The sequence below is a fragment of the Penicillium psychrofluorescens genome, assembly GCF_964197705.1.
Source record: "Penicillium psychrofluorescens genome assembly, chromosome: 4".
NCBI lineage: Eukaryota > Fungi > Ascomycota > Eurotiomycetes > Eurotiales > Aspergillaceae > Penicillium > Penicillium psychrofluorescens.
The window spans coordinates 601,423-629,207 of record NC_133442.1 but is presented as its reverse complement, the minus strand read 5'-3'; the positions used below and the strand labels follow the sequence as shown (position 1 = coordinate 629,207).

The window sequence follows — 27,785 nt, the reverse complement described above, 5'->3', positions numbered from 1 at the left end:
TTCCTTCGTACCCACCTCTTCTCTACGAGCCACACTCTTTCCGAACCACCACCACGCCAACATGGGGAAGACCTTCGAAGGTATTCATGCCTGCTCGACAGGCCGATTCAAGGATGGGAACGGCGAGAAGATCCCTCAGTGGGTCCGAAACAACGGCGGACAATACTCGAAAGAGATGCACACCGGGGTGACACACTTGATCACGACCAAGGAGACTTTCCTCAAGGACACGCCAGCCGGTACGTTCGTTTTCTCTCTTTCAACTTCCTTGCACTGACATGAAATCAACAGTTCTGGAAGCCAAAGATCTCAAGAGGGTCAAGATCGTCTCGTTCGACTGGCTGGAGGACTCCCTACTTAGCAAATCCAAGCGGCCCCGAAATGAGGCTCCGTATCTGCTGGAGAATATCTTGAAAGCGGAAAAGATCCAGAACAAGGGCAAAAGGAAGGCGGATCAGCTTCAAAATCAAAGCAAGCGTCCCAAAGGTGGGTTGATGTGCGCTTCTGCTCCGCAAGGGTTCTTTACTCATATATATTTCTCCCAACAGTCGACCCATTCACTGCCAACAAGAACGGTACATCCAAGAGTATGTCTCTGCGTTTCTCTCTTTATGATTACATCCGAGCTCGACACATAGTTACTAACTCAGCTATAAAGTCAAGAGTCATCCCTATGTGGATTCGGACACTGGCGAGTCCTGGCAGGCAACTCTCCTTCGACAAGGTCCACCACCGCCGCGCACGGAGAAGTATCTGCTACAGGTACGTCTCGCTGATTGCCTCAGCTGTGAATGACACGAAGTACTAAACCAAATAACAAACCAACAGATCTTCGAGACGGACACCAAGCCACACACGTACTCGACGTACGTCAAGTACTCTCGCATCGGTACTTCGCGAGTGGAGACCCTGGCTCCTCCGAAAAGCAAACTGGACATCGCCACGACGACATTCAAGATGTTCTTCAAGACTCAAGTGGGTAAAGAATGGGAAGAAAGAGAGAATGGCATCATGCCGCCGCCCAAAACAGATTCCGAGGACAACGTTTTGCCTTCGCATCAGGGCTGGTACCACTTGGAGATGAAGGGCTCCGTGTTCACCAAATGGCTTATGAAGCCGGTAGCTCTTCAGGCAGATGTTCAGCCAGGTGGTGATGGGTCGGCTTCGCAGGAGGGCCAAGGGATTGTCTCGATGGAGGATTTACGGTCAGAGAGCAGCGACGAAGAGCAGGCATTGATCTATGGGGATGGGGACATGGAGTTCGGTGATGAGAACGGCATGTCTTTGGACAGTACCATTTACGATGAGTGAGGATAGAGAGGTTACGCGGCTGATGTCGGATCAGAGATCCTGGAGATCTTTGAAGTTGCTTTTGCTTTTGCATTTGAATTTCACTCTCGGAGGCTTTTGTATCCTGAGAATAATTGAATACAGGCCTCCTTCCACAGGGTATAGAGACAAGGGCAATGTACAGAAAGAAAATCGAATAAAACACCGTCTAGTAGTCCGTAACATCCCAATACGCCAATCGACATGAATCATGTCCTTCATGCAAAGACCGCAACCGACACCATGATGCGAATTCAATCAAAGATATTCCTTCTTTCGGCTGGTCCTCGTGTACTGGGTGAGCGCCCACTCCACATCACCACTTGATCCCTTCTCCAACGAGCCGCCCCGAATTTCAAAGAGACGCATGGTCATGCGCGGCCCGACTTCCGCCAGCTCGACGTTCCGGTACCCCGTCTTGACAAAGACGTGATGCCGCACCTCGATGCTGTCTTCTTTGTTCACGAAGCTCACCACTCGATTGCCAAGCTTGCCAGGTTCCCGCGGTGGGAACAGATGTTTCAAGATCTGGACCACCCGAGCACCGAGTTTGGTCTTGAACCCTTCAAAAATCAAATGCGGATAGCTCTCCGAGACGGTCCCGCGCGCGGCATTGGGGATATCCGCGCGCAGAACCACGTTATGCAATGAAAAGCTGGCCGTGGGACCATGGGGCATGTGGGAGATGGTGAGAGCGGTCGGGGTACCACGGTGCTCATGCAGCAGGAGCATGTCGGTCAGCGCGGCGGAGTTAGCGCTGGAGACCAGGTCCGGAAGAACGAGGTTTCCGCGGTTGAGGCGGATGGAGGTTGGGAGGAGAAGACGGATTTCTTTGGCGAATGCGCCGAGACGAGCAGAGGGAGAACGGGAGGTGGTGACCAGCGGGCGAGGGTCGATGAGGCCGGATGTCAGAGCGTATTCGTCGTCGACGTCTACCATCTCGGAGTCCTTGCTGTCTTTTGATTCATCGTATTTAAAGTCCTCGCGAAGAGCTTTGTCATCTGCGATCGAGGGATCCAAGGGCTTGCCCGAGGCCAGAGCGGCCTTGAGCTGGGCTCGTTTTTCGGCGATAGAGGCATCGCGGAGTAGCAGGGCTCTCCGGTAGAGATAATCACGGCGCTCACGGGTTTGACGGCGCTATTCAGAAGTTAGTGATTGGTTTTGTCATTATCATCATGGTATGCACATACCAGCATTGTGGTGTGTTTGTGTCTTAAGTGTTGTTGGTTTGTTAATCGAACAAGGTTAGTTGCAACTTTTTTTTTATCGGGCTGCGTAATTGGTGTGTGTGGCTCACCGTAGTGGGCGGCGATAACCCAGATTGGATGCGGAGGCTTTTTGCCATCCCAGTCAACCTCAACTGAGAGACTGTGCTGTGCTGGTGGTATGTTCCCAGAGTTTCTCCTTCTCCCTCTCTCTCTCGGCCTCCCCCAACTGACCTGGTTCTGCTCGGTTCCTAGACTCCCCGTTCTTTAAACCCCTCAGGCACGCACAACCACAGGCTTTAACGGGTCTTGCGCAACTCTTAGGACGGCCGGATTGTCCTACACGCTCTTTTATCTCGATTTGATTCTGTCCTTTCTGTTCAGTCCTGATCACACTTCGCTCTTGCAAATTGCTCAGATCTCGCGATTGGCACCTCCCATATTTCCAGAAAGCCCGCATCATGGAGGACTTCCGTCCCGGGCTGGCTGATGACGCCTCCAACATGGCCGATCTGGATCATGTCAATGCGAGCGCTCTGGGCCATCCGCGGCCGCGGCGACACGATGACGAAGACGAGGGATCGGATATCCTTGAAGACGATGACCTAGAGAGTACACTCGGTGCACCAGTCAACGGGCACCAGCATGGCGAGGGGAGTGCGGATGAGGAGAAAGAGCTGCCAGCTCACGCCTGCGCGTACGTCTACTCCTACTCCCCTGAGCTGTCATTCATTTTTCATGTTCACTAACACCCCGTCTTATAGGTACTGTGGTATCCACAACCCTAGCAGCGTCGTCAAATGCCTGTCCTGCAGCAAGTGGTTTTGCAGCGCCCGTGGCAATACATCCTCCTCGCATATTGTGAACCATCTTGTTCGAGCTCGCCACAAGGAGGTGCAGTTGCATCCAGCATCCTCGCTGGGCGACACGATCCTCGAATGCTACAACTGTGGCACTAAAAATGTGTTCCTGCTCGGTTTTATTCCCGCCAAGTCCGATACCGTGGTCGTCCTTCTATGCCGACAACCGTGCGCAGCTATCACATCGTCCAAAGATATGAACTGGGACACTTCCCGCTGGCAGCCGCTGATCGAGGATCGATCATTCCTTCACTGGCTGGTGGCAGCCCCTTCCGACCAAGAACAGCTTCGGGCCCGTCATCTGAGCCCCCAGGTGATCGCGAAGCTGGAGGAAATGTGGAAAGAGAACTCGCAAGCTACTCTGGAAGACCTCGAGAAAGCCACTGCGGTCGATGATGAGCCTGCGCCAGTCCTCCTGCGCTACGATGACGCCTTCCAATACCAAAACATCTTCGGTCCTCTCGTCAAGATCGAGGCTGATTATGATCGGAAGTTGAAAGAATCTCAGTCCCAGGATGGGCTGATTGTGCGCTGGGACCTTGGCCTGAACAACAAGCACCTCGCAGGTTTTGTGCTCCCGAAGCTGGAGCTTGGAGACGTTAAACTGGCTGTGGGTGATGAAATGCGCCTCAAGTACACTGGTGAACTGCGTTCGAAGTGGGAAGGAGTGGGCTATGTGATCAAAATCCCGAACAACCAGTCCGACGAGGTCACCATTGAATTGCGTTCCAAGGGCGACCACAAGTCGGTCCCCACAGAGTGCACGCACAACTTCACTGCCGACTACGTCTGGAAGTCGACCTCTTTTGACCGTATGCAACTTGCCATGAAGACCTTTGCGGTGGACGAGATGAGTGTTTCGGGCTACATTTTCCACCGTCTCCTGGGACATGAGGTTGCAGCGGCCCCGATGAAGACTCAGATTCCTAAAAAGTTCAGCGTTCCCGGTCTTCCCGATCTCAACGGCAGTCAAATCAACGCGGTCAAGAGTGTACTGCAACGGCCGTTGAGTCTGATCCAGGGCCCTCCCGGGACCGGCAAAACTGTCACCTCTGCCACGATCATCTATCACCTTGCCAAACTCAATGGGGGTCAAGTGCTCGTGTGCGCGCCGTCCAACGTCGCAGTTGACCAGCTCTGCGAGCGCATCCACAAGACGGGTCTCAAGACTGTGCGAGTGACTGCCAAGTCTCGCGAGGATGTGGAGTCTCCGGTCGGTTTCCTTTCTCTGCACGAGCAAGTTCGCATGAACGATAGCAACATCGAGTTGGTGAAACTCAATCAGCTGAAGTCGGAGTTGGGCGAACTGTCCAGCCAGGATGAAAAGCGCCTGAAGCAGCTCACTCGGGCTGCTGAGCGTGAGATCTTGACCAATGCGGATGTCATCTGTTGCACCTGCGTTGGTGCAGGTGATCCTCGCCTCTCCAAGTCCAATTTCCGGACGGTCTTGATTGACGAGTCGACTCAGTCTGCGGAGCCCGAGTGTATGATTCCGTTGGTTCTGGGCTGCAAGCAAGTTGTTCTGGTTGGTGATCACCAGCAACTGGGGCCTGTCATCATGAACAAGAAAGCAGCCAAAGCCGGTCTCAACCAATCTCTCTTCGAGCGACTGGTCATTCTCGGCTGCTCGCCTATCCGCTTGAACGTCCAGTATCGTATGCACCCCTGTCTTTCCGAGTTCCCATCAAACATGTTCTACGAGGGCTCGCTGCAGAACGGTATCACCATCGCCGACCGTGTGCGTCGTGACGTCGACTTCCCCTGGCCTATCATTGATGATCCCATGATGTTCTGGTCGAACCTGGGCAACGAAGAGATCTCGGCATCCGGAACCTCGTATCTTAACCGTACCGAAGCCACCAATGTCGAGAAGATCGTCACCCGCTTCTTCAAGGCCGGCGTGCAGCCTAGAGACATCGGTATTATCACGCCTTACGAGGGCCAGCGGAGCTACATCGTCAGTTCCATGCAGGCGACCGGCACTTTCAAGAAGGAGCACTACAAGGAAATCGAGGTGGCCTCGGTCGATGCCTTCCAGGGCCGTGAGAAGGACTACATCATTCTGTCCTGTGTGCGTTCGAACGACCACCAAGGTATCGGTTTCTTGAGTGACCCCCGCCGTCTCAACGTTGCTCTTACTCGAGCGAGATTCGGTCTGGTTATTCTCGGTAACCCAAAGGTGTTGTCCAAGCATCCCCTGTGGAACTTCCTCTTGCAGCACTTTAAAGAGCGGCACTGCCTTGTGGAGGGGCCCCTGTCCAATCTCCAAGAGTCTCTGATCCAATTCAGCCGACCGAAGCAGGCGTACCGCGGACCCCAGCGCTTCCAGACGTCCTTCAACCAGGCCTCCAACCTCAATAGCGGCACCATGAATGGTCGCAATGGCCAGCGCAATGAGTACCATGACTCTGGTTCTGTGGTCGGCTATATCCCCGATGATGTGTCTTCCGTCCATTCTTCGTCCGCCCTGGGCGGCGTTGGCCTTCCCTCTGGATATCCCCCGATGTTCCAGAATTTCTCCGAGCCATGGCCCTCGATCTCTGGAGGTCGCCGTGCCAACGGTAACCGGGCTAAGGGCACTCCGAGTGTGGCTGGCGAGTCCGTGGCTGCCACCGAGTCCGATATCACCGGCAGCATCGTCGATGGAAGAGGTGTTGATCAGGGCGGTGTCAGTCTCGGTGGCTTGAGCATCAACGACATGAGCAAGCAGGCCAGTCTCAGCCAATCCGATCGTCTGAAGCGTTATGTGGAGTCCGGTGGCCGCGAGCCCTACCGGCCGGGTGTTCCTGACAACAACAGCATCTTTGGAGGCAGCTCCGCCAGCATTCGCGTGACTCGGGGCGCTCCAGGCAACAATCTCCACGATGATGATGATGCCCGCAGCGTTTCCACTGCCTTTGCCAGTCAAGTTGGGGGTAATTACGACTGAGTGAATCTACCCACGTCCCACGGATTTCCAGGACGGCCTCCAACAGGCCGACTTGTCTATCATTCGGAGAAGCAAAGGTTCGCTTGTTCGCTCGAGATGCCAGGGCTCCTTCGACGCCCGAATGTCCCGTCGGTTTCTTCCTCGCTCACAGGGGAGGTTAAGTCATCGACTCTGGGCTTTTCGGAGAGCCGCCTGGTTTCCTCGAGTCCTTGAACAGAGCTTTGCTACCTCCGTCCGGAGTGACAGTATCTTTTGGTCCAACACCTAATCATTGTCACCATTGCATTCTCACGGGGTCCGGTCGTCGGGCCGGTTGAGGAATGGTGATTGTCAGCCAGTGCTCTGCTCATTATCTGAATCACCATTCCCGATTTCCAGTCCCTGAGAGTCCGGTAGTATCTATCTACTACTGGGCCGCAGTCGGGAATGTACCCTGTCCCCCTTGCCCTCGATTATCCCATAGCCTCCCCCATCTATCCACTTAGATGCCTAGCTATCTCGGTTATCGCGAGCAATCAATCGAGAGTCTTTTTATTTATCTTGTTTTCTCTCCAGTAGAACCATTCTTCCCGTATTACCTACCCCACCTCAACAACTCTCATATTCTTCCTAAGTACTTCTTATAATCACCACCATGACTCCATCCCCGGACTGGACCACCTACACCGGCTCCTCACTCATCTCCATCGGCACCCACAGCCTACACATCCACCTCAGCGGCCAGCGACACAACCCCAAAGACCCACTGGTGATCATCCTCACCGGCGCTGGAGACGTGGCATCCTCCCACGTCGCCGTGGAGTCCCTCGTAGCAACCCACAGTCGCATCCTGCTCTACGACCGGTCCGGCCTAGGCCACAGCGAAAGCGCACCCTACCGTGTAACATCGGTGAGCGCCGCGCAAAACCTCCACAGCCTACTCCAGCGCGCCGGGCTCGCCGCGCCACTGCTCCTAGTGGCGCATTCGTACGGCGGCATCGTCGCCCGCGAGTACCTGCATGCCTATCCCGAGGATGTGGCGGGGATGGTGCTGAGCGAGAGCGCGACGGAGCGGGCGTGTGATTACTTCCGGATCCCGGATCCGAATATCACGGCTGTCATGGGGGAGCTACGCTGGGCGACCGTGACCGGGTTGCGGGACCAGTCGGTCCTGTCGAGAGAGCAGTGGCGGCAGCGGGCGATTGATATCTCGCGCGGCGTGGACGGTGCCGCGCAGCAGGAGGCGAGCTCGTTGGTGGAGGTTTGTCGGACGTTGGCGGAGAAGAACCAGTTTCAGAGGAGGGCTTTGGGATCTAGGCCGCTGGGGGTGATTCGGTGTAATAGCGCCAGCGAGTATGAACGGGTTTATGCTGCGGGTGTCGGAATGGGTAATGGGACTCCCGAGCAGCAGCGCGCGTTTCGGGATCTACTGGATAGGTGGGAGGGCATTGATCAGGAGCTGACGGAGGAACAGCTACAGCTGTCGTCGCGTACGCATCTAGTGCATATCCCGGACTGTGGACATAATGTCCACCTCGTGCGTCCGGATGTAGTGGCCGCGGAGATTCGGTGGGTACTGGATCACTTAGGGACCTGATCTGGTGCCCTGATTTATTGTTGTGGTGGGGGGGAAGGTTGGAAGTATATAGTTCTAGGATATATTTCTATGGATAGTGTGCACTCGGGATGACAATTTAATAACTGTATTAATCAATGTACTACCCCGTGCACAGCAGAATTAGTATCGTACAAGATCATATTGTGGTGAACTAAAATTATCACAGTGAAGAATCATACACAATCATGTCGCCATAAACAGACAGAAGGAAAATATCCAAGGCCAGGCAAGGGGCCAATCGAGAGGTCGACACGATTCCAGAATGGAAGAAAAGCGGAAATGAAAGAGAATGACGAGGCAAAAGAAAGGGAGACAGAAAAGAGAATGGCAAGAAGGCAGAAAGCATCACTCTTGAATCACATATCACGCCGTTCGGGCGGAAAGAAACGTCACTCGAAAGCTTCGTGAAGAAAAGAACAAAAGGGGGAATAAGAAGTGGAAAAAAAAAGTCAAGTCAAGTCACCGAAATTAACGGAAGCGGTCATCGCACACAATAAGAATCATCACGGCTTGGAATGGGTCATCGCCATGGAACAGAAAAGGTCGTTTAGTACACCGTTGTGCCGAACGGGGCAGTCTCCTTGAGGTCCTCAACGAGGTCCTCCACATTATTCAGGTATCGGCCCAGCAGGGCCTGTTTCTCATCCGTTGTGCGCGTGTCACGGGGCATCTGCTTGCCGCTCTCACTGCCGGGCCTCGAGCCGTGCGAATTTCGAGAGAGCTTGCTAGGGCTGCGTTGGAGGCCGGGAGAACTGGCGCCGTTGGCAAGCACGGGCGTCTCCGGCATGAGATAGAAGTATAGGAACTCGACGAGCTTGAGCTTCACCTCGCGGGTGGTGGCGCGCTGCTTGAACAGAGAGGTCACGGTCAGAAGACCGTCGAGGTTCTCGAAGGTGCGGGTGTTGGCGGGACAGTCGAGCAGCGCGGTGACGAGGGAGAGGAGCGTGGCGGACTGGATGGCTGGGCAGTTGATTGGGTCCAAAAGATCGAGGAGAAGGTTCATGTAGATTTCTCGGCAGAAAAGCGTGCGCGACGGCGGGTGCAGGAGGAGCGCGCCTTGGATGAGGTCCAGCGTGCAGACGATGAGCATGTCGTTCGTGCCATTGCTGCCTCGTCCTAGGAGGTGTTCCAGACATGCCACCAAGCGCATGGCCACTAGAATGACACGATCAGAAAGTTATACGGACAAGACTGATAAACGGAAACATACCGTTCCATTGGAAGCTCTCCTGTAGCTTGAAGAATTCCCGAAAGGCCGGATCGTCGCGCAGCTCCGACAGCGACTTGGGCACCGGCTGCGGCGCGTCAAAGGAGAGCAGCGAGCGCCGCCGGTCCGCAGCTGCGGCGGAAGCCCTGGACTTGGACAGACATATCTGCGCCAGCAGGCCCTCCACCTGGCGCAATCCTTTGCGGATCTTGCTGGGCTCGTAAGACGAGAGATAGTCAAACGAATGCGCCAGCAGTGTCTCCATGGGTAGAGAGGTGCAAAGGGAGAGGGCTTAAGCTGCGCAGGAGAGCACCGGCGCAGTCAAAACAGAACAAAGAGCAGGGCTGGTGGGCGCATATCCCTTATCAAATCATGCGAAGGGTGGTCCGTGTCGGACAATGAGATGAGATGGATCGGTTCAGCTCCGCCACGCAGGTAAATAAAGATGGTTGCCGGGACGACGCCACGGCCACCCACTTTCTTCTTTGTCTCTGCCTTGATTGTCCCTTGCACGATCGTCCGCGATGGCGTCAGAGACTGGAGGTTAATCTTGTTAATTATAACTAGCGGGCTAGATCCCGGCTTTGAAACGGTCTGGCTTGTTCCTAGTTGCTATGGCGAAGGACGCCCTGGCTGAGACCGTCTCCGATGCTCCTCCGCTGGATCTCGCAAACAGTGGGGCATTTGTGATCTCGGTACTGCCGATGGATCCTCAATCATCTTTTTACATGTGTTTCATCTCTCTCACTCAGACACCCAGCACCGCCAGTCCAGCCGTCTTTCCCCCACTTTAGTACATGGCGAGTTAGGGCTTAGTTCCTAAACAGGCTTAGTCATCCCGCCTGCTGCGTCACGGCCTGCCTTTTGGCCCCGCGCAAGCAACATGTGCAAGTGTTACCTCGTCTAGATCCTTTGCAGCCCGTGGCGCTGGAACTAGTGTCATTCTAGTTCTTGTGCTGGTGCCTGCTGTCCGACGTCATCTATCTTGCTCTTCCCCCCCCGTGAAGAGCTGTTTCTCTCTCCTCAAGCGAGAGTCCAGGCATCCAGCATGAGCTCTTCCTTCCAACCTCCCGGCCCTGTCCCCCCACGAACCAGCTCCGTTAGCGCTACAAACGGCCCTGTCCACCGACGAACAATGTCCACTACCGACGGAGAATCGTCATCGCCTCATCCCGGGGTGCCGGCGAAGTCGAAGCACCGGCGCAACAAGTCCAGCGTCGACGGCACAAAACACAGACATGGGACGTGGTCGTCGAAAAACGAGAAGATCGTGCTGGGTCCCTACGACTACATGCATGAACACCCGGGCAAGGATGTGCGTCGCCAGCTGATCGCCGCGTTTGACTCGTGGCTTCAGGTTCCGCCGGAGAGCTTGGCAATCATCACCAAGGTGGTCACGATGCTGCACACGGCGTCGCTGCTGTAAGTTTCTTTTGGTGGGGGGTGTTTTTGTCTCGCGTTCTTCACTGACCTAGCGGATGGCTTGCAGAATCGACGACGTCGAGGACGACTCCGTTCTCCGACGCGGCATCCCCGTCGCGCACAACATCTTTGGCACCGCGCAGACCATCAACTCCGCCAACTACGTCTACTTCCTCGCCCTGCAGGAGGTCCAACGCTTGAACAACCCCACCGCACTCGACATCTACGTCAAAGAGATCCTGAACCTACACCGCGGCCAGGGCATGGACCTCTTCTGGCGGGACACGCTCACCTGCCCCACGGAAGATGAGTACCTCGAGATGGTGGGCAACAAGACGGGCGGACTCTTCCGGCTCGCCGTCAAGCTGATGCAAGCCGAGAGCACCACGGGCAAGGACTGCGTGGCGCTAGTGAACGTCATGGGCCTGATCTTCCAGATCTGCGACGACTACTTGAATCTGTCCAACACGACCTACACCCAGAACAAGGGTCTCTGCGAGGATCTGACCGAGGGCAAATTCTCATTCCCGATTATCCACAGCATCCGCTCCAACCCGAATAACCTGCAGCTCATCAGTATCCTCAAGCAGAAGCCGCGCGACGAGGAGGTGAAGCGCTATGCGCTGCAGTATATGCAGAGCACGGGAAGTTTCGCGCATACGCGCGAGGTGGTGCGGGAGCTGCGCGATCGCGCCCTGTCGCTAATTGAGGGGATTGATTCGACCCCAAGGATTAATGGCGCGGGGGATGGGCAGTTGGTGCGTGTGATGTTGGAGAAGATTGCGTCTACGACGCTGGTGGAACCGGAGCAGCAGGAGTAAGTGCTGTTGCTATCAGACTGGGCTATGGAGTTATGATGTTTCGGATAAATCGTTTGATGATATACCCTCGATGTGTTGAATGTTGAATGTTTTGTTTGGCACATGCGCACTTGAATTAATGAAAACACGTTTGTTGCTATGAGTTGTTGTCTAGGGTATTTCCACTTTACATAACCACACAGCAAGCCTTTTCGAGCTTGCGCAAGATCTTGGGCAGCGCTTGGTCCGTCTCGTTCTGCTGCTGAGGCTGGTGCTGAGGCTGGTGCGGTTGACCGGGGTATTGCTGGTGAGAGGGCTGGTGCGGGTGCTGGTGCGACGACGAGGGCGGCATGACAGCCGCGCCACCCGTGAGGTTGATGTACATGCGGCCGGCGTTCTCCTCGGTGGAATACTGCAGGCCCAGCTCCTGGCAGATCTGCTCGACGCGCGGCTTGATCTTTTGGACATGGTGGGCAGAATGGTTACCCTTGCCGACGATGACATGTAAATGGTTCTGCCCGTGCGACTTGGCGTACTTGATGCGCTCCTCCAGGATATCCTCGGCCTCCTCGACGAACTGGCCATGCAGATCGATGGTATCGGCCTCGACGCGTCCCGACGCGTTGTTCTCCCGGAAAATGAACTCGGAGGCTTGCTTGTTGTACTCGTCCATCTTGTGCCCGTGCGCCTTGCCTTCCTCCGACAGGTGTTTGGCGCCGGCGCCATCGCCGCTCGAGTAGGCCTCTTGCGACTGGTTCCGATCGACATCAGTGATCATTTTCGACAAGTCGCGAGCGAAGGGTATATCAACGTACACGCTGGAAACACGAGCCACGCTTCGCGGCTTCCTGGCGCGCGAGACCGCGCAGTCGGTCGTATTCCGCCTCGGCATCACTGCTTTGGTCGTGGTTGAAGGCTTTTTTTTTTTTAGTCAGACGCAAACGGACAATAACAATGCCATGGTCAACGTACCCCGCGGGCCCATGTAGGCCATTTCGTGTGACATGGTTGCGCTTGTTTGAGGGTTCAGGGGGTAGTATGCTGTGGGAAAAGACAATCAATAAAGCCGCGGAAGGGGGGAAGCTTCGGGTGGAGCCGAAAAATCAGATCAGATCGGCGCCACTAGCGATCGGGGGAGAACCATGGTAGAACACCCGGTAGAACAATACGGGATCCTCTATTGTGGTGATGATTTCAATTCTTCTATTACGTCGTAAATTTGAAGATTGATCCGGATAGTAGAAGAACTCTCGACGGTTATTTCCTTCCAGAGGTCCATTTGAGTGTGACTTCGCGGTTCACCAAGTCCACGCTGTGGTATCCTTGGCCCAGTCCGTCTTCGGGGATGGCTTGGCCAAACGGAACAGAACGTAGTACTTGTCATGCCACTCTTCGTTTGTATCAGTACGGCCTGCGCGTGAAAACCCCGAGAAATGCCTAATTGTTGTCAGTTTCTAGTGTTCGTTACTCAACAATGGATAGAGACATACATCTTCTCGGTGGCCTTGTCATAGATGATCTTCGATATGGTCGACATACGCGGTAGATAACCACACTTCTTCAGCTTTCTGAATTTCAGGTCAATTGAGATCACGCCAGACAGACAGTTCTGTAAACTTACGGAAAGGTTTCACGAAATTTATCGCGGATCGCTTGGCGGGATTCCACATCAAGCCTCCAGAATTCTTCTGCACTTAGGGGCTCCCCGGGGACTTTATCCCAGACCACATAAGTGATATAGCCTCCCGGGACGATACTATCATCGCCTTGCTTTCCCCCTTGGTAGGCAAGGAGATCAGGGACAACATCGCATTCCAATATCTTGAGCGCTTTCAAAGCCGTCAACTCAACGTGCGGCGGTGGCTTCGCAGCCTGCTTTCGTCGAATCTGATGGTTCTGATATTGAGTGCCAATGACAATTTGAAGATAGATCCGCATAAAAGCTTTCTGGCTCGGATTTTCCTTGCGATGGCACAGAAATTGAGCAGCTGCGAACGGGAACCCAAGGCCATCGGCAACGTCCTGGTGTGTCATCGATTGAGATCGTTCAGAGAGCTTCTTATCGATCACCCAGGTTTGGCTGGACAGGTGGAGAAGCGGCTCAGATGGTGGTTCGAGAGTGACGTCCGTGCCTTCAAGGACGCACAGGAACTCGGCAGTTTCGGGATTGTCCATGCTGCCTTGATGAGTTTTGTAAGGATGGATGAAGGCGGTTTGATAAATTAAAGCTGGTTTCAAGATGGGAGTGAAGAAGACGAGAGTTTTTGATGTAAAACTGATCAGGGCAAACCAGAAAAGCAAAGCTTAGACCTCGTAGAGAGGAAGTGACACCCACTAGGCTCAATTAAGAAAGTTTTGTGCCGTATTTTCCTGGTATCAAAGCAATTTTGGGATGGAAATTGCGTATGTGAAGAAAATGACTATATAATTACTAATGTCATGTGAACGGCCTAGCAGGTAAGAGTGGAAGGGTAGAGAGTTTTACGAAGGGCCGGTTAGTTTTGTATTGCCTTACTTTATAGTTCTTTTCACACTCCTTATAATAAAGCCGTCGGGATGACAAGTCGCTATGCGACGTGTTGTGGTATTATTATGGGCTTGCCTACATTAGGCAAAGGGTTTTATTGTTAGGGAGGCAGCGGCGCATAGGTGGAAACACCACGGTTTTGGGAAGAAGGACCACCATACAATTGTGGCCATTTCACCGTCACTCCGCGTTACTTAGTACTTGGCATGGCGTATTATATGGCGATAGTTCATGGAGCCTGTTACGCTAGCAGGGTTGGGTTCTCGATCTCGATCGACCAGGCGACACATGGTGCTCAGGGCCACTAGTACATGCTTGTTCAGCACCGAGGGACTCCGCCTCTGTCAAGCCCGACAATCCTTTGTCCTGCGGAGATAAAAAAAAAATTCAATAGCGCGAGGGCAAAGTGAACGGTCAAATGGGGCCACCGGCTTGCCATACGAACAGGAAAAGCGCGCGGCAAAAGAAAACGGCTAGAAGTCACTAGCTGATGGGGCGGGGGCTGCCGACTGTGCAGAAACCATCGTCACACTCAGGGGAAGGCATCCTGGCCGAACCGAAGATGACGGACTAGTGGATGTGACAGGGGTCCTTTTCGTGGTTGTGCAACAAACCAACTGCAGGTTCCAGTCTGCCACGCCTGGGTCGCACTCGGCAAGAGTCCAACACACTCCTTCTGGAAGACATTGAAACTCCATCGGTGACTGATGATCCTCCAGCCTTTGTCTTCCCCACGCCTAGTGTGTCTGAGTAACTATAGTTAGAGTGGTCGTTAGAGTGTGTCTCGGGCGCAGGTTTTGCATGTACTGTAGTGACCGTTCTCCACCAGGGCCGGCGATCTGCAGGATCCATTAATAATTCCCCTGATTCTGGCGTGGTCAGGGGGGTTACACTTTTCGCCATCACGATGGCGAATTGGAGACTGCTCGTGCTGCTGACCGACCGATGATGATGATGATGCCGATGACCGGGAAAGCAAGAAGATCAGGCGTGGTGCAGAACGAAGAGCGACAAAGAGAAAGTGTACGAGGGCCAAATCGTTGGCCCAGCGTGGCTGGCCCACTCTCCCGCCCCCCACCAATCACACACGCTCAGGCCGGCAGTCCAAACGGAGCGTGTATCGGGAGCGTCAGATACCTTCTTCCTCACGTTGATCCGTGGTATTACGGTTCCCGGCTGAATGAAACTTTGCCAATTCCCCCCCTCGTCCTTTTCCCCCTTACTCTGGCCTGGTATTCTATCCTCTTTCCTGCAAACCTGCCCACCTCGCCCGCTCTTAACTCTTCCTTTTCTCCTTTACCGTCTTGGAATTGGAATCATCGCTTTTCTTTACTACTCTCCTTCTTTTCTTCCGACGATTTCCCTCCTTTTTCGGTTCCCTATCGCCTCCCCCCGGTATCGCGCTTCCAGTCCGGGCTTTAGTTTCAGGTGTGTAGCGATCTCCCCTTTCACCTCGTGCTCGTGCGGTCTGGAAACTGCATGCGTTGCCGTGACAGCCTCATCCGAATCCCCCTCCTTGCAGCGCGCTGTCGAGGCCTGCCGTCGAATCGTCAGCGGGAAGCTTGTACCACCGACGCACCTATCCTTGACACGGTTTCGTCGGAGAAGAGAGAAAAAAGAAACTCGATTGCTGACAGTGACCGGACGATTCTCCAGCCCCGATCAACCGATTCAACCCCTCCCGCTACTTTGATATTTCTCTCCGGTTTTTGACCGCCACTTTCGTTTATTCGACCCATCCATCACCGCCAACATGGGTTGTGGAATGAGCACTGAGGATAAGGAGGGGAAGGCGCGGAACGAGGAGATTGAGAACCAGCTCAAGCGTGACAAGATGATGCAACGGAATGAGATCAAGATGCTGCTGCTCGGTAGGATGGATTGACTGGCCCAAAACCGGATGGACGGTGCTGATAACAGTGTAGGAGCCGGAGAGTCAGGCAAGTCGACGATTCTCAAGCAGATGAAGTTGATCCATGAGGGCGGATACTCGCCCGACGAACGGGAGTCGTTCAAGGAGATCATTTACAGCAACACGGTTCAGTCGATGCGGGTGATCCTCGAGGCGATGGAGTCTCTCGAGCTGCCGCTGGAGGACCAGCGCAACGAGTATCATGTGCAGACCGTCTTTATGCAGCCCGCCCAGATCGAGGGTGACAGCATCCCGCCGGAAGTTGGCAACGCCATTGGCGCCCTGTGGCGCGACACCGGTGTCCAGGAGTGCTTCAAGCGTTCCCGTGAATACCAGTTGAACGACTCCGCCAAATAGTGAGTAGTGTCTTGTGTGTGTGACGCGCTGTCTCTTTTCTCACCAATTTTTAGCTACTTCGATGCCATTGACCGCATTGGCCAGGCCGACTACATGCCCACCGACCAGGATGTGCTCCGCTCTCGTGTCAAGACCACCGGTATCACCGAGACGACCTTCATTATTGGCGATTTGACCTACCGGATGTTCGATGTGGGTGGCCAACGGTCCGAGCGGAAGAAGTGGATCCACTGCTTCGAGAATGTCACCACCATTCTGTTCCTGGTTGCCATCTCCGAGTACGACCAGCTGCTCTTTGAGGATGAGACGGTCAACCGTATGCAGGAGGCGCTCACTCTGTTTGACTCGATCTGCAACTCGCGGTGGTTCATCAAGACCTCTATCATTCTCTTCCTTAACAAGATCGATCGCTTCAAGGAGAAGCTTCCGGCCAGCCCAATGAAGCACTACTTCCCCGACTATGAGGGCGGTGGTGACTACGCCGCGGCCTGCGACTACATCCTCAACCGCTTCGTGTCCTTGAACCAGGCCGAGCAGAAGCAGATCTACACCCACTTTACCTGCGCCACCGACACCACCCAGATCCGCTTCGTCATGGCCGCTGTGAATGGTAAGCTTTGTCTCGATCCCTCGCCGAACTACACTTGCTAATCAATGCGGCAGATATTATTATCCAGGAGAACCTCCGATTGTGTGGTCTGATTTAATTGCTCTTCCCCGTGTTGAAGTGTTGAATCTAGATCGTATGTCTAATCGGGCCGACCCCATGGCGCGCGGTCAAAATACTCATTCTTCCAGATTCCGGCGTTTTTTATTTTTTGTTTTCTTCATTTAATCATCTTTCCCTTCGCCACGATTAAGCAACATCGGCACAATTTACCTCTCAGTCACCACCTTGCCGATCTCCTCTACGACGTCGAGCCGGAAATTCTTTCTTCGTCTACTGCCCCCTCAGGCCCTTTTGAGTTTCTTTTTTTCTGTCCTTTTTTTTTTGATTTGAATGCTGGATATCCTATCATCTCTTCTTTGGTTTTCCTTTTCTTTCCCCCTACTGTTTGTTTGTCGCTGTTTGTATGTAAACATACCGTCAACCCTCCCCATCATTTCCTTGGTCTCGCGTCCGTTGGAAGCCTCGCGCGACCATCTGGGCATTGGGCACGGGGAAGAAAGGGCAGGATCCGCGGGATTTTCATGTCTCTTCTCATGTGTCATGCCAGGTCGGTCGTTGGGTTATTGTCTGAAATTCAGGAATTTGAATCAGGGCTTCTGATAGACTTGTCTTTTTATTCATTATGTAGTCCATGCATCAATTTTTTATTATTGAATCGTTCCGGGTATCTTTGACTGGCAAAAACTAAAAGCGCAACTTCGGTCCAACAAACACAATCAAGACGGCCACCAGCCACAGCCCAAAGATCCATGCATACAGCATCATCCGTCCCCACCACCCCTTTCCCTCCGTCATCCGCCGCAGCATCCCCATGCGCTTCCCCGCCGCCTCCATCGTGGTACTTGTCTTGTCAATCCCTTGCACTGCCCGGTCTAGTACCGACTTTTCGCTTTCGAGCGTGGTCTGGAAGGACTGCGACGATGCCTTGAGCTGGCCGGCCAGCGAGAGCAGCGAGCTAGTTAGGTCCTCTTGTTCCAGGCGCGAGGAGGAAAGTTCTTGCTCTGCTGTAGCGAGCTTTTCTGGTGGTGGTGCTGGTGGGGAGGACGAGGTGCTGGTTCCTGTTGCTTTTGCTTTTGTTGGTGGCTCGTGGGTGTTGTGTCGGTTGCGGAGGGTGGATGTTGTTGCTGTTGGAGGGGGAGCCGTTGTAGATGTAGTTGTGGGGAGGATGGTAGTGTCGGCAGCAGGTGTATTCCCTGTTGACTCCACCTCCACTTCGATGTCTTCGTTGTCCTCGCCTCCCCTTTGATGATCGTGTATCCGGGCCCGCTCCAGATGACCAGTCGATGGCACTGAAGAAACAACCTTCTCCACCACAGGCTTAGAAAACAACGTCCCCCATTCCTCATCATCCTCATCTTCATCTTCTGCGCGATCCTCCGCCTCGTCCAGTACGCTCTGCATGCGCTTCAACAGTGCCCGATCTCGTGCTATCTCCGACTGAGCCTCGTGTCTCCGGGCTGGCGGTTTCAGTTGAGGTAGTGAGCGCTCGAGCTGAGTAAGGAGGGTGCGGGCATAATCGATATTCTAAGTTCCATTTGTTAGACTTGTCTTTACTTGCCTTTAGAATAGTGAGTTCTCTGCTCATACCTTGCTCACGCGCAGGCGCTGGTGCTCGGATCGGCGGAGGGAGTGGATGTCTGTCGTCGGAGAAAGCAGGTTGTGCTCTAATCGAGTGAAGAGGCGAGATACATTGAGGAGGCTGAGTTGAAGGGGGTCCCCTGCTGGGGAGGCGTATGCGGTGACGGCCATGACTGTTGGGTGTGACGGGGAGGAAGATAGGAAGGCAATCAAGTTGCACGTAGTAGTGAGAGGATCAGGTGACCCATCAACAAGAACCTCAGGCCTCAACTCTTGTCGCCTCTATACAACATTGAAACTAAAAGCATTTATAAACAAATTGAATTAACTATTGACCAAATATTATCGCAGCTCTATATATCATCAAATCCCACCCTACTCTTGTCTATGCCTGTGATTTGTTGACAATGATCTCCGCTAGCGCCATGAGAGACCCACTGGACAATAGTTCTAGGACTTGAACGTTGGCCGAGGCCTCGCGCGCGATCCAGTTGCGGATCTCAATAGCCACCAGAGAGTCCAGACCCAGCGATGACACTGTTACAGAGGGATCCATATCCTCCAGTGAGATGACAAGTACCTGCGATAGTTTGGCTGCTAGGGCGGAGTAGCAGACCTGCAGCGCGGTCTCCTTGTCCGGAACAGCCTGCAACTTCACGCGCAGAGGCACCGTCGGCTCACTTAACTGAGGGCCATTGCCTAGCTTGGCTTTGGCAGCTTCATACAACACGCTGAACTTGGCATCTTGAACCCAGAAGTTGTCCAGGTCGCCGTCGAGCCCTAGACCAGTAATGCACTGACCTCCGCTGGACCTATCCAGGTCGCCCGTGATGGCTGCGGCAAGGAGGGCCAGTACCTCCGACTCGTCAACAGTCTGGCTGCCGATGTTCTTCAGCACCTCTGCTTGACGCTTCGCATCGGTGTCCGCCAAGTAGCCTACATCGCTCACGGCAGCCAGGTCAATGGACGTCCCGGGGAGTCCCAGAGACCGACGATACTCCATGAACCCGTCCAGGAACACATTAGCTGCTGAGTATGCGGCTTGGCCTCGATTTCCTACGACGCCTGCCACGGAAGAGAGCGCGACGAAGAAGTCCAGGGGCGAGTCGGCGAGCGCATGGTGAAGATTCCACGCACCGTCGACCTTGCCGGTGACCACAGCTTGGAAGTCATCCAGCGTCATCTGTTCAAAGAGCATGTCCTAGAGATGTCGCTGGTCAGTGAAAAATCTGTGGATTTACTGGGTGACTGCACTTACTCGAAGAACCATCGTACCGTGCACCATACCGCGCACGGGAGGCATGTCTTTCATGTCTTCCTTGATGAGTGCATCGACTGACAGCCTGCTGCTCACGTCGCACGCTTTCACCACCACTCGCGCTCCGTTGAGAGCCAAGTCGTCGATCAGGGCTTGGACATTGTTGTTGACTGATGCTCTCCGCGACACGAGAACGATGTTCTTGGCTCCCTTTGTCGACATCCACTTTGCCATGCTTCTTCCTAGACCTCCAGTGCCACCAATTAGGATGTACGAAGCATCGGCGCGCAGGAGATTGGGGCTGGTCTTAGGTGCCACAACCTAAAGAAAACAAAATCAGTTTGGCTTTCTCACCAACAGAGCAGTTCCTTGCTTACCTTGACGTAGTCATCTTCATGTGGAACAACAACAAGCTTGCCCATGTTCTTGCCTGTTTGCAGTGTTCGGAATGCTGCTTCAAGCTCGGAGATCCGGTATGTGGTTATGGGGGAGATGGGCTTGATCGATGCCTGATCCTGGTCCATTAACCGGGAAACATCATTCAAAAGACGTTTCATCAGCTTGGGCCGATATTGAGCAACTTTGGTCAAATCTACCGAGGAGAAGGTGACATTGTACTCGAATGGCAGCATATCAAGGCGAGTGTTCTTGGTGATATCCGCCTTGCCAATCTCTACAAATCGCCCAAATGGCGCCAGACACTCCCATGTCTCACGAAGGAGGTCGCCCGCAAGGGAGTTCAACACGACATCCACACCCTCGTTGTCAGTAGCTCTCTTGATGCCACGACTAAAGGACACGTCACGACTGTAGAAGATCCGGTCTTCTGGGATGGAATACTTCGTCATCAGGAACTGCTTCTTCTCGAGGCTGCCGACAGTCACAAAGATATCGGCACCGGCCATCTGCGCCAGCATGATCGCAGCTTGACCAACACCACCGGCACCGGCGTGTATGAGAACTCGCTCACCGGCTTGCAACTGACCCAGATCAAAGAGGGCGTAGTATGCAGTACAAAACACAACTGGAACCGTCGCTGCAACCTCGAAAGACATGCTGTCAGAAATCGGAACGACGCTGGTTCCTTTGCATCGTGCATATGTCGAATAACCGCCCAATGGCATGGCCATAACTCTTTGACCAATCTGGAGGTCATTCACATTTGAGCCCACAGATGAAATGACACCACTGCACTCAATACCAATGTATGGCTGAGCTAGTTGGCCCATGGAGACCATAATGTCCTTGAAATTCGTTCCGGTACAGACGACTTTGATCTCGACGTCATCTGCACCCAATGGGCCGGGCTCGTCATCGACAAAGTAAAACGTGTCGAGAGCTCCCGGGCTGCCGATCTGAAGCTTGAAACGCCGACCAGGCTGACTGAAGGGCTGCGACGAGATCGTCAGATCATGGGTCTCGTTATGCACGAAGGAGTTGACTGCATCGTCGTTCACAGCGCGAGGAACAAGAAGCTCAGAGCCCTTGGTCCTGAACTCGAAATCTTCACACGGCTGTGCACCATCACAGGGCCAGAGAGCGTGAATTGCAGCCAGAAGTGGCTCTGCGGGCGTGACAAGATCTTGTGCATCAAGACCTAGAGTGGCAATTTTCGCGAGAGCCTCGGACCGGAGCGTACGAGCTAGACCAACGATCATCTGCGCATCGGGCATATCATTCCTATATACCCAGAGGACGTTGTCGGCTATCAAGAGCGCTTTCTGGACGCTGGCAAAGGACTCAGTGGTGAGTGTTCGCAGAGAGCTAGCGCCGCCGGTTTGAAGGACGACAACGTGTTTCTTGGAGGAGTCGATCTCGTCCAGCGAGCAAATTGACGAACGCCAGCCAGAGCCGAGGGCATCGCATAGTTGATCGGCGACACCGTCAATTTTTCCAAAATGCGCGATTGACAGCTCACGCTGCTGGACCTTTGAGTTGTTTTCGTTCTCAGGCACGGCGCCGATGACACCGTTGCCGTTCACATGTGAGGTCCCATTAGGCGCTGCATGTCCATTGACACCATTGGTACCATTGATGCCGTTGATATCGCCGTTTGTGGCATGGCCGTTAGTCTCTCCATGTCCATTGGCACCATCGACGCCGTTGATATGAGAATCGCCGTTCGTGGCATGGCCATTGGTCTCTGCATGTCCATTTGTTGCATCGCCGTTGCTAATTTGAGCATCTCCATCAATTTCGTTGACTTGCTCTCCGTTGGCCAATGGCTGCCATTCAAACTTGTAGCACAATTTGCGAACCTCTTCACCACGGCTGGCGCCCGCCTCCCTAAGCGGAGTCATGATGAGGCCTTCCATGTTCATCAAAACCTCAGTGGAGTTCTCCGGAGTGGCGAAAAGATCAAATCGAGTCGGTTCTGGGGTAGGGAGACTCGGACTTCCATTCCCATAGATCTTCAGAAATTCACCGGGAATGGTTGGGACGTTCCGGCTGATGGTGAATTGCTTTATTCTGGTCGGCATATAGAGCACATCCAACTCCATTCGTCCCTGACCGAGCATTGGCCAGACGAGATGCAACAGTCCGTCAAGGAAAGCCGGGTGGACAGTCAACTTGGGTTCGAATTCCTTGGGCATCGTCGCCTTGGTGTCCTTGATGACAAGGTCGGCACGACATGTATACGGGTCGGCAAAGCAGTTCTCAATACCTTGGAAAGTCGTACCGTACCCGGCTCCAACATCCGTTAGGACCTTGTACATGTGCTGCGAGTCAATTTTGTACGCGGCAGCAGACTTCATTTTGGCGATTTGTGTTTGCACATGAAGGCTTTCGGTCATAGCGTGGCTCGAGACGGCAGCCGCCTGGCTCTTTTGCGCGCGAATACGGATGAGACCTGAGCAGTGCTCCGTCCATCCTCGTTTGGTACTCCATGAGTAGATCCGGAACTCGTCCCATACGTCTGAAGTGCCGCGCGTGCCTTCAGCGTAGGGTCGAAGGGTGACGTTGGTCTCGACGTCAACATCATCGCTTAGCACGAGAGCTGAGCCTACGTTCACCTCTCGCAGTTCAAATTGAGAGACTGTCACATCTTGCTGTGTTGCGCGCCTTTGAGCGGCTTCGATGGCCATGGCCAGATACCCAGCCAATGGGTACACGGTCATGCCTTGCATCTTGTGGTCTCGAAGCCAGGGGATGTCATCCAGGCGGACGATGTTGCGCCATGTTGGCTCCAGATCATTCGAGTAATTGGCCATTACGCCGAGGATGTCATTTCTCGCGCCGTCTCTGTGCGTATGCTTCTGGGCAATGCGTGATTCGTGCCAGTATCGCGTTCCATGCTGCCAGGGGTAGCGAGGCAAGTCGGTCAAGAAGGAGCGGTTCTTCGCGCCGGTGCAGGGGAAGTTCACCTCCGTCATGTTTAGTATGGCGCCTCTTGTGTACGCTGCGGCGGCTGTACCCAGGACTGACTCTGCGGCATCTGAATTGCGGAGAACCGTGGGTGCATACCCAATCTTCATGGCTACTGGCCCGAGGCTCTTCAGGGTATCCAAGATAGGCCCCTTCAGGGCAGAGTGCGGGCCAACCTCGACGAGCAGATTGGGTCTCTGGTCACCGACACACATCTTGCCGAGTGCGTCGGGGAACAATACGGGCGAGGTGAGATTCTGAACCCAGTATGACGGGCCCAACTCGGAGGCATCGGCAATTCGACCCAAAACTGAAGAATAGAACATAGCTGTGGCCGATTCAGAAGGTTGGATTGATGCAATTGCGGCCAAGTACTCATCGGCGACGTTCTTCATGTGGTCAGAGTGGTAAGCAACGTCGATCTTCAGTCGTCTGTTGAAGAGCTGTTTGTCCTGCAGAATGGTCTCGAGTTGCGCAATTGCAGACACCCCTCCAGATACAGTCACACTGGAAGGGCTGTTCACACAAGCCACAGTCGCATACCCATTGAGGGTCTTCAGCATCGGTTCAACTTCGTCACGGCCAGCACCGATTGCAATCATGGTGCCTTGGAGAGTTGGGAATGATGCTTTCAGCACTTGGGTCATTTGGCCACGACGGTATGCAAGCGCCATAGCGGACTCCATGTCATATACACCGGCTGCAAAAGCTGCACTAATCTCACCAGAGCTGTGTCCTACGACCGAAGCAGAGCGGATCCCCCATGACTCAAGAAGAAGAACCAGACCAATCTGAAGTGCTGTACAAGCAGGCTGGCTGAGGTGCGGTGAGTTGATCTTAGAAGTGGCAGCGTCTTTTCGCAACTCTTCGACGAGTGAGAACTCCGCCCCAAGATTCTTGAGACACATGTCGGCTCGTTTCATTGCTGATGCAAAGACCGGGTACTCTTCCATAAGTGGAACGCCCATCTGAGCCCACTGAGCTCCTTGTCCGGTGAAGACAAAAGATATTGTCGGGGCTCCGAGAACTCGCACCGGGTTGATTTTCAGCTGCGCGAGGCGTACTCCAAGATTGTCGAGTGAGGTGGCAGACAGGCCGACCCGGTATGCAAGTTGGGAGGATTTGTTCCCGAGGGTGTAGGCAAAGTTCCCGAAGAGGGCTTTTTCAAATACTTCCGGCCGTTGTTCGAAGTAGACTGTAAAGTCTTGAATTCTTTGGCTCAATGACTCCTTGTCGTTGGCAGAAATGAGGAAAAGCTTGGTCTTTGGGTCCGCAACTACCTCATCATCATTCGAAGGCTTGGAGATTAGAGGTGGCTTCTCGAGGACGACATGGGCGTTGGTTCCCCCAAAGCCGTAGTTGGAGACGCTAACATATTTCTTTCCCCGAGGCCAGGGCCGTGTGGACGCCACGACCTTCATATTGTATTCACTTAATGGGATATTGGGGTTTGGCTTCTTATAGTCTGCATTCGGCAGTAATAAACCGTTATCGAGCATCATCGCCGCCTTGATGATTGAGATGACGCCACTCGCACCCTCCAGGTGGCCGACATTGGATTTGACCGAGCCGATATAGAGCGGATTCTTCGGCGAGCGATTCTGCCCGAGCGCAGCATGGACTCCTGCTGCTTCAATCGGATCTCCAGCTTTGGTGCCAGTCCCATGCATCTCTGCAAAAGCACAATCATCCGGGTTGAGGTGGGCATCTTGGTATACCCGGCGGATCAACTCTTCCTGAGCAAGGCCGTTGGGCAACGTAATTCCCTTTGTTCGGCCATCTTGGTTGACACCTGAATTGAGAATGACCGCTCGAACGGTGTCGCCATCGCGCAGGGCGGCATCGAGGGGCTTGAGCATCACGACTCCTGCACCCTCTCCTCGCGCAAAACCGGATTTGGCTCTTTCTTCAAAGGCGAATGTTTTGCCGTCATCATTAAACAACCTGCAATTTGCGTCAGAAAATGAACAGCTGTATTGTATACTGACGTGGCTTTTACTCACTGTGACATGGACATCGAAACAAATAGGTCTGGGAGCACATTCAAATGACAACCCGCGACTAGGGCTTCTTTTGACTCTCCACTTCGCAAGCTCTGGACGGCATAATGCAAAGCTACGAGAGATGACGAGCATGCAGTGTCGACTGTGAGACTGGGCCCCGCCAGGTCAAAGAAATATGAGATCCGATTGGATTGGAGGGCATTCGCACAGCCGGTGGCCTGGTATAAGGGAATGGTCTCGACGTCGCGGACATTGTTGAGCTCATAGTCGGCGAAATTGCCGCCAACAAACACCCCCACGTTCCTTCTAGAGAGGGATTCCTTTGGTATTCCAGCACTTTCCAAGGCCTCGTATGAACACTCAAGCAGCATGCGCTGCTGCGGATCCATGGAAATAGCTTCTGGGACGGTCACATTGAAAAAGGGGGCGTCAAACCGTCCAATATCTTCATCGAGAAAGTATCCTCCCGCGGGATTCGTGGTACCTAATTTGGAAGGATTGGGATGGTGGAATGCATCGAACGAGAATCGGTCTTTGGGCATGGGCTTCCACCCGCTACGCCGCCGTGTGCATAGCTCCCAGAGGTCGCTGGGGGAGCTTACTTGGCCGGGCAGTCGGCAGGCGTACCCTATGATGGCAATGGGTTGTGGTGCATCGTGGCCCCCATTGCATCCGTTGGGTTCTGCAGCGCCGTTCATGGTTGCTATCTATGAACTGACAGGTGGAGAGCTGCAACCAAAACGCAATGGACAAGATTGACAACGCGCGCTGGAGCGGCCAGGGTAAATTTATAGCTAGCAACCATGGTCCTCCAACCGGATTGTCCGCCCCTAAACTTATTGTAACCATAACGCAATTGGGCAATAAGGGGGGGTTTCAAGCCCGTGCAAGGACATCATCCACCTTATCCACCGTATCGCGCACCAGAAACGCCAATGATACTCGTAGCAGGCATGATTGGGCGATCGTCCTGTAAGTTCAGCTATTGTTGGTCGCTGGGCCACTCAGACTGATCAGCAGTGGCTGGCATTAAGGCGGGCCACCTATAGGTGCGAGATGCTCTAGGAAACCTTATCACGATACCTATGATGATGTGGAGCACACGCTAAACCCCAAAATTGGTTCCTGGCAGGTGGGTAATTATTGTGTCTCCATTCGGTAGTTCTATTCCTTCTTACCGTACACGGCATCGGTAATCTATTGAGGGTCCAGCCTAGGTTCGTATTAAACCTATGTGGTGATCTCGGGGGGTTTCTTTGGTTTTCTTCCTACTTCGCCCACTCTGAGTCAAACAATCGTTGTTAAGCCAGCGAGGTTGCGGCCGGGACCTGTCAAAAATGCGTTTCTTATGTCTTCATGGTGCCATTGGCAACATTGATGTACGTTGGCGATCTCATATGCGATGTGGCGATCGGGATCATCCCTAAGTAACTATCGCAGAACATTACCATCCAGTTATCGCCTCTACAGAAGGAGTTTGAGAAAGACCATGCTGCCTCCTTCTACTGTGTCAACGCCCCGGTGGAGGTTACCCCCCCAGAAGGTACGTGTGCAGCTGATCCTGTCAGGCTCTATGCGGATGATCTGACCACGCGTCAACTAATAGGCTTCGGGGAGTATTTTGGGGTCGGTCCGCACTACCGATGGATCAATGATGGGGGAGTGGCAGAGCACTCAATGCTTACCCGAGTCAGAAAAATCCCCGAGGGCCAAAATTCAGAAGACGTGATGAGAGCATTGGCTGGGGAGGACCGAGCCGATCGTAGCTGGAACAACAAACCGGACGTCATGGACTATCTCTATGATCAATTGGAGAAGAACCCTGACATTGAAGGCATTGTCGGATACAGTGAGGGGGCCTCTGTCGCGGCTAGCTTCATCATGGATGAGGAAAAGCGGTGCCAGGATACTGGCCGAGCTCGCCGCATCAAATGTGCCCTCTTCTTCACTGGCTGGCCCCCTATATCACCGGATAATAAGTTGATTCTTGCCGACGAGGACGAACGTATGATTGACATTCCGACTCTTCATGTGGTCGGTGCAAATGGTACGTTCACAAGCATTAAACTCTGTAACCGTTACTTACCCCCTTTTGGTGAACAGACCCTTACCGGCATGGCGCAGAAGCTTTGTACAATGTCTGTGATCCCGACACTGCAGCCATGTTTGATACAGGGAAAGGACACACGATTCCGCGCTCAGGCTTGGTGATAACCGAGCTGGGGAATGAGGTCCGGGAGCTTATTGAGAGAGCACGAGTCGACGAGTGAGAAGCTCCGCCGCGTGGCGATAGGGTCCAAAGTACGTAAAGTGTGATGTGGAGCCCGGGAATATGACATGGCTTTCAAAGCACAGATGCGTCGATAGATACGGAGTATATTTTGACACATGTGCCTGGCGTATAGATCGTGTATATCCTCGGCCGAGGTCTGCCTAGATTCAATCGAAACCCATTGGCGATCTACACGGGATATCCAGGTTTCTATCCCTCAGGTACGCATGTATTATGGTTTCCTATCTCGATGACTAGACTGGTGGAGTCGCACGTACCCACACGGATCGAACCCATCAGTCAAACCTCTTGCCCTAACTTGATTCGGGTTGATCTGGCCTAGTCCGCCTTGCCGATCCCAATATCAGCGGTCGTCTCTCGCATGTGCTTGACCCTGGGTTGAAGTAGTTGAGCCGTGTTGCACCAGTTCGGATTAGCTTTGAAACATGAAAAATAGATGCGCGTTGTTCAAGGCAAAAATGTCTCCGTTGTA

The 27,785-nt window shown here is 53.7% G+C and overlaps 11 protein-coding genes across 11 annotated transcripts; 5 read left to right on the top strand and 6 right to left on the bottom strand.

The window, feature by feature from the left end:
- Positions 1 to 61: 61 nt before the first annotated feature.
- PFLUO_LOCUS5959 (uncharacterized protein) lies at positions 62 to 1,311 on the top strand (the record flags this gene model as incomplete). The annotated part of the gene is made up of 5 exons (XM_073783457.1): positions 62 to 239; positions 292 to 486; positions 549 to 587; positions 659 to 762; positions 829 to 1,311. 5 exons carry the CDS (start codon positions 62 to 64, stop codon positions 1,309 to 1,311), a joined length of 999 nt encoding a protein of 332 aa, XP_073640010.1.
- A 276-nt stretch (positions 1,312 to 1,587) lies between these two features.
- PFLUO_LOCUS5958 (snoRNA-binding rRNA-processing protein imp4) lies at positions 1,588 to 2,525 on the bottom strand (the record flags this gene model as incomplete). The annotated part of the gene is made up of 2 exons (XM_073783456.1): positions 1,588 to 2,466; positions 2,520 to 2,525. The coding sequence occupies 2 exons, from the start codon at positions 2,523 to 2,525 to the stop codon at positions 1,588 to 1,590; spliced, it is 885 nt and encodes a 294-aa protein (XP_073640009.1).
- Positions 2,526 to 6,957: 4,432 nt separating this feature from the next.
- On the top strand, positions 6,958 to 7,899 carry PFLUO_LOCUS5957 (uncharacterized protein; the record flags this gene model as incomplete). Its single annotated transcript, XM_073783454.1, has 1 exon — positions 6,958 to 7,899. The coding sequence occupies one exon, from the start codon at positions 6,958 to 6,960 to the stop codon at positions 7,897 to 7,899; it is 942 nt and encodes a 313-aa protein (XP_073640008.1).
- A 568-nt stretch (positions 7,900 to 8,467) lies between these two features.
- PFLUO_LOCUS5956 (uncharacterized protein) lies at positions 8,468 to 9,392 on the bottom strand (the record flags this gene model as incomplete). The annotated part of the gene is made up of 2 exons (XM_073783453.1): positions 8,468 to 9,075; positions 9,131 to 9,392. 2 exons carry the CDS (start codon positions 9,390 to 9,392, stop codon positions 8,468 to 8,470), a joined length of 870 nt encoding a protein of 289 aa, XP_073640007.1.
- Positions 9,393 to 10,262: 870 nt separating this feature from the next.
- Positions 10,263 to 11,370, top strand: PFLUO_LOCUS5955 (geranylgeranyl pyrophosphate synthetase; the record flags this gene model as incomplete). The annotated part of the gene is made up of 2 exons (XM_073783452.1): positions 10,263 to 10,549; positions 10,617 to 11,370. The coding sequence occupies 2 exons, from the start codon at positions 10,263 to 10,265 to the stop codon at positions 11,368 to 11,370; spliced, it is 1,041 nt and encodes a 346-aa protein (XP_073640006.1).
- A 166-nt stretch (positions 11,371 to 11,536) lies between these two features.
- Positions 11,537 to 12,355, bottom strand: PFLUO_LOCUS5954 (uncharacterized protein; the record flags this gene model as incomplete). The annotated part of the gene is made up of 3 exons (XM_073783451.1): positions 11,537 to 12,100; positions 12,165 to 12,265; positions 12,322 to 12,355. 3 exons carry the CDS (start codon positions 12,353 to 12,355, stop codon positions 11,537 to 11,539), a joined length of 699 nt encoding a protein of 232 aa, XP_073640005.1.
- Positions 12,356 to 12,647: 292 nt separating this feature from the next.
- Positions 12,648 to 13,524, bottom strand: PFLUO_LOCUS5953 (uncharacterized protein; the record flags this gene model as incomplete). Its single annotated transcript, XM_073783450.1, has 3 exons — positions 12,648 to 12,786; positions 12,840 to 12,917; positions 12,971 to 13,524. 3 exons carry the CDS (start codon positions 13,522 to 13,524, stop codon positions 12,648 to 12,650), a joined length of 771 nt encoding a protein of 256 aa, XP_073640004.1.
- A 2,105-nt stretch (positions 13,525 to 15,629) lies between these two features.
- On the top strand, positions 15,630 to 16,852 carry PFLUO_LOCUS5952 (guanine nucleotide-binding protein subunit alpha; the record flags this gene model as incomplete). Its single annotated transcript, XM_073783449.1, has 4 exons — positions 15,630 to 15,747; positions 15,802 to 16,144; positions 16,199 to 16,755; positions 16,809 to 16,852. The coding sequence occupies 4 exons, from the start codon at positions 15,630 to 15,632 to the stop codon at positions 16,850 to 16,852; spliced, it is 1,062 nt and encodes a 353-aa protein (XP_073640003.1).
- A 647-nt stretch (positions 16,853 to 17,499) lies between these two features.
- On the bottom strand, positions 17,500 to 18,564 carry PFLUO_LOCUS5951 (uncharacterized protein; the record flags this gene model as incomplete). Its single annotated transcript, XM_073783448.1, has 2 exons — positions 17,500 to 18,339; positions 18,403 to 18,564. 2 exons carry the CDS (start codon positions 18,562 to 18,564, stop codon positions 17,500 to 17,502), a joined length of 1,002 nt encoding a protein of 333 aa, XP_073640002.1.
- Positions 18,565 to 18,778: 214 nt separating this feature from the next.
- On the bottom strand, positions 18,779 to 25,718 carry PFLUO_LOCUS5950 (Type I Iterative PKS; the record flags this gene model as incomplete). The annotated part of the gene is made up of 4 exons (XM_073783447.1): positions 18,779 to 19,594; positions 19,652 to 19,972; positions 20,029 to 24,961; positions 25,021 to 25,718. 4 exons carry the CDS (start codon positions 25,716 to 25,718, stop codon positions 18,779 to 18,781), a joined length of 6,768 nt encoding a protein of 2,255 aa, XP_073640001.1.
- Positions 25,719 to 26,357: 639 nt separating this feature from the next.
- PFLUO_LOCUS5949 (uncharacterized protein) lies at positions 26,358 to 27,290 on the top strand (the record flags this gene model as incomplete). Its single annotated transcript, XM_073783446.1, has 4 exons — positions 26,358 to 26,399; positions 26,461 to 26,563; positions 26,627 to 27,067; positions 27,124 to 27,290. 4 exons carry the CDS (start codon positions 26,358 to 26,360, stop codon positions 27,288 to 27,290), a joined length of 753 nt encoding a protein of 250 aa, XP_073640000.1.
- Between the last annotated feature and the right edge of the window lie 495 nt (positions 27,291 to 27,785).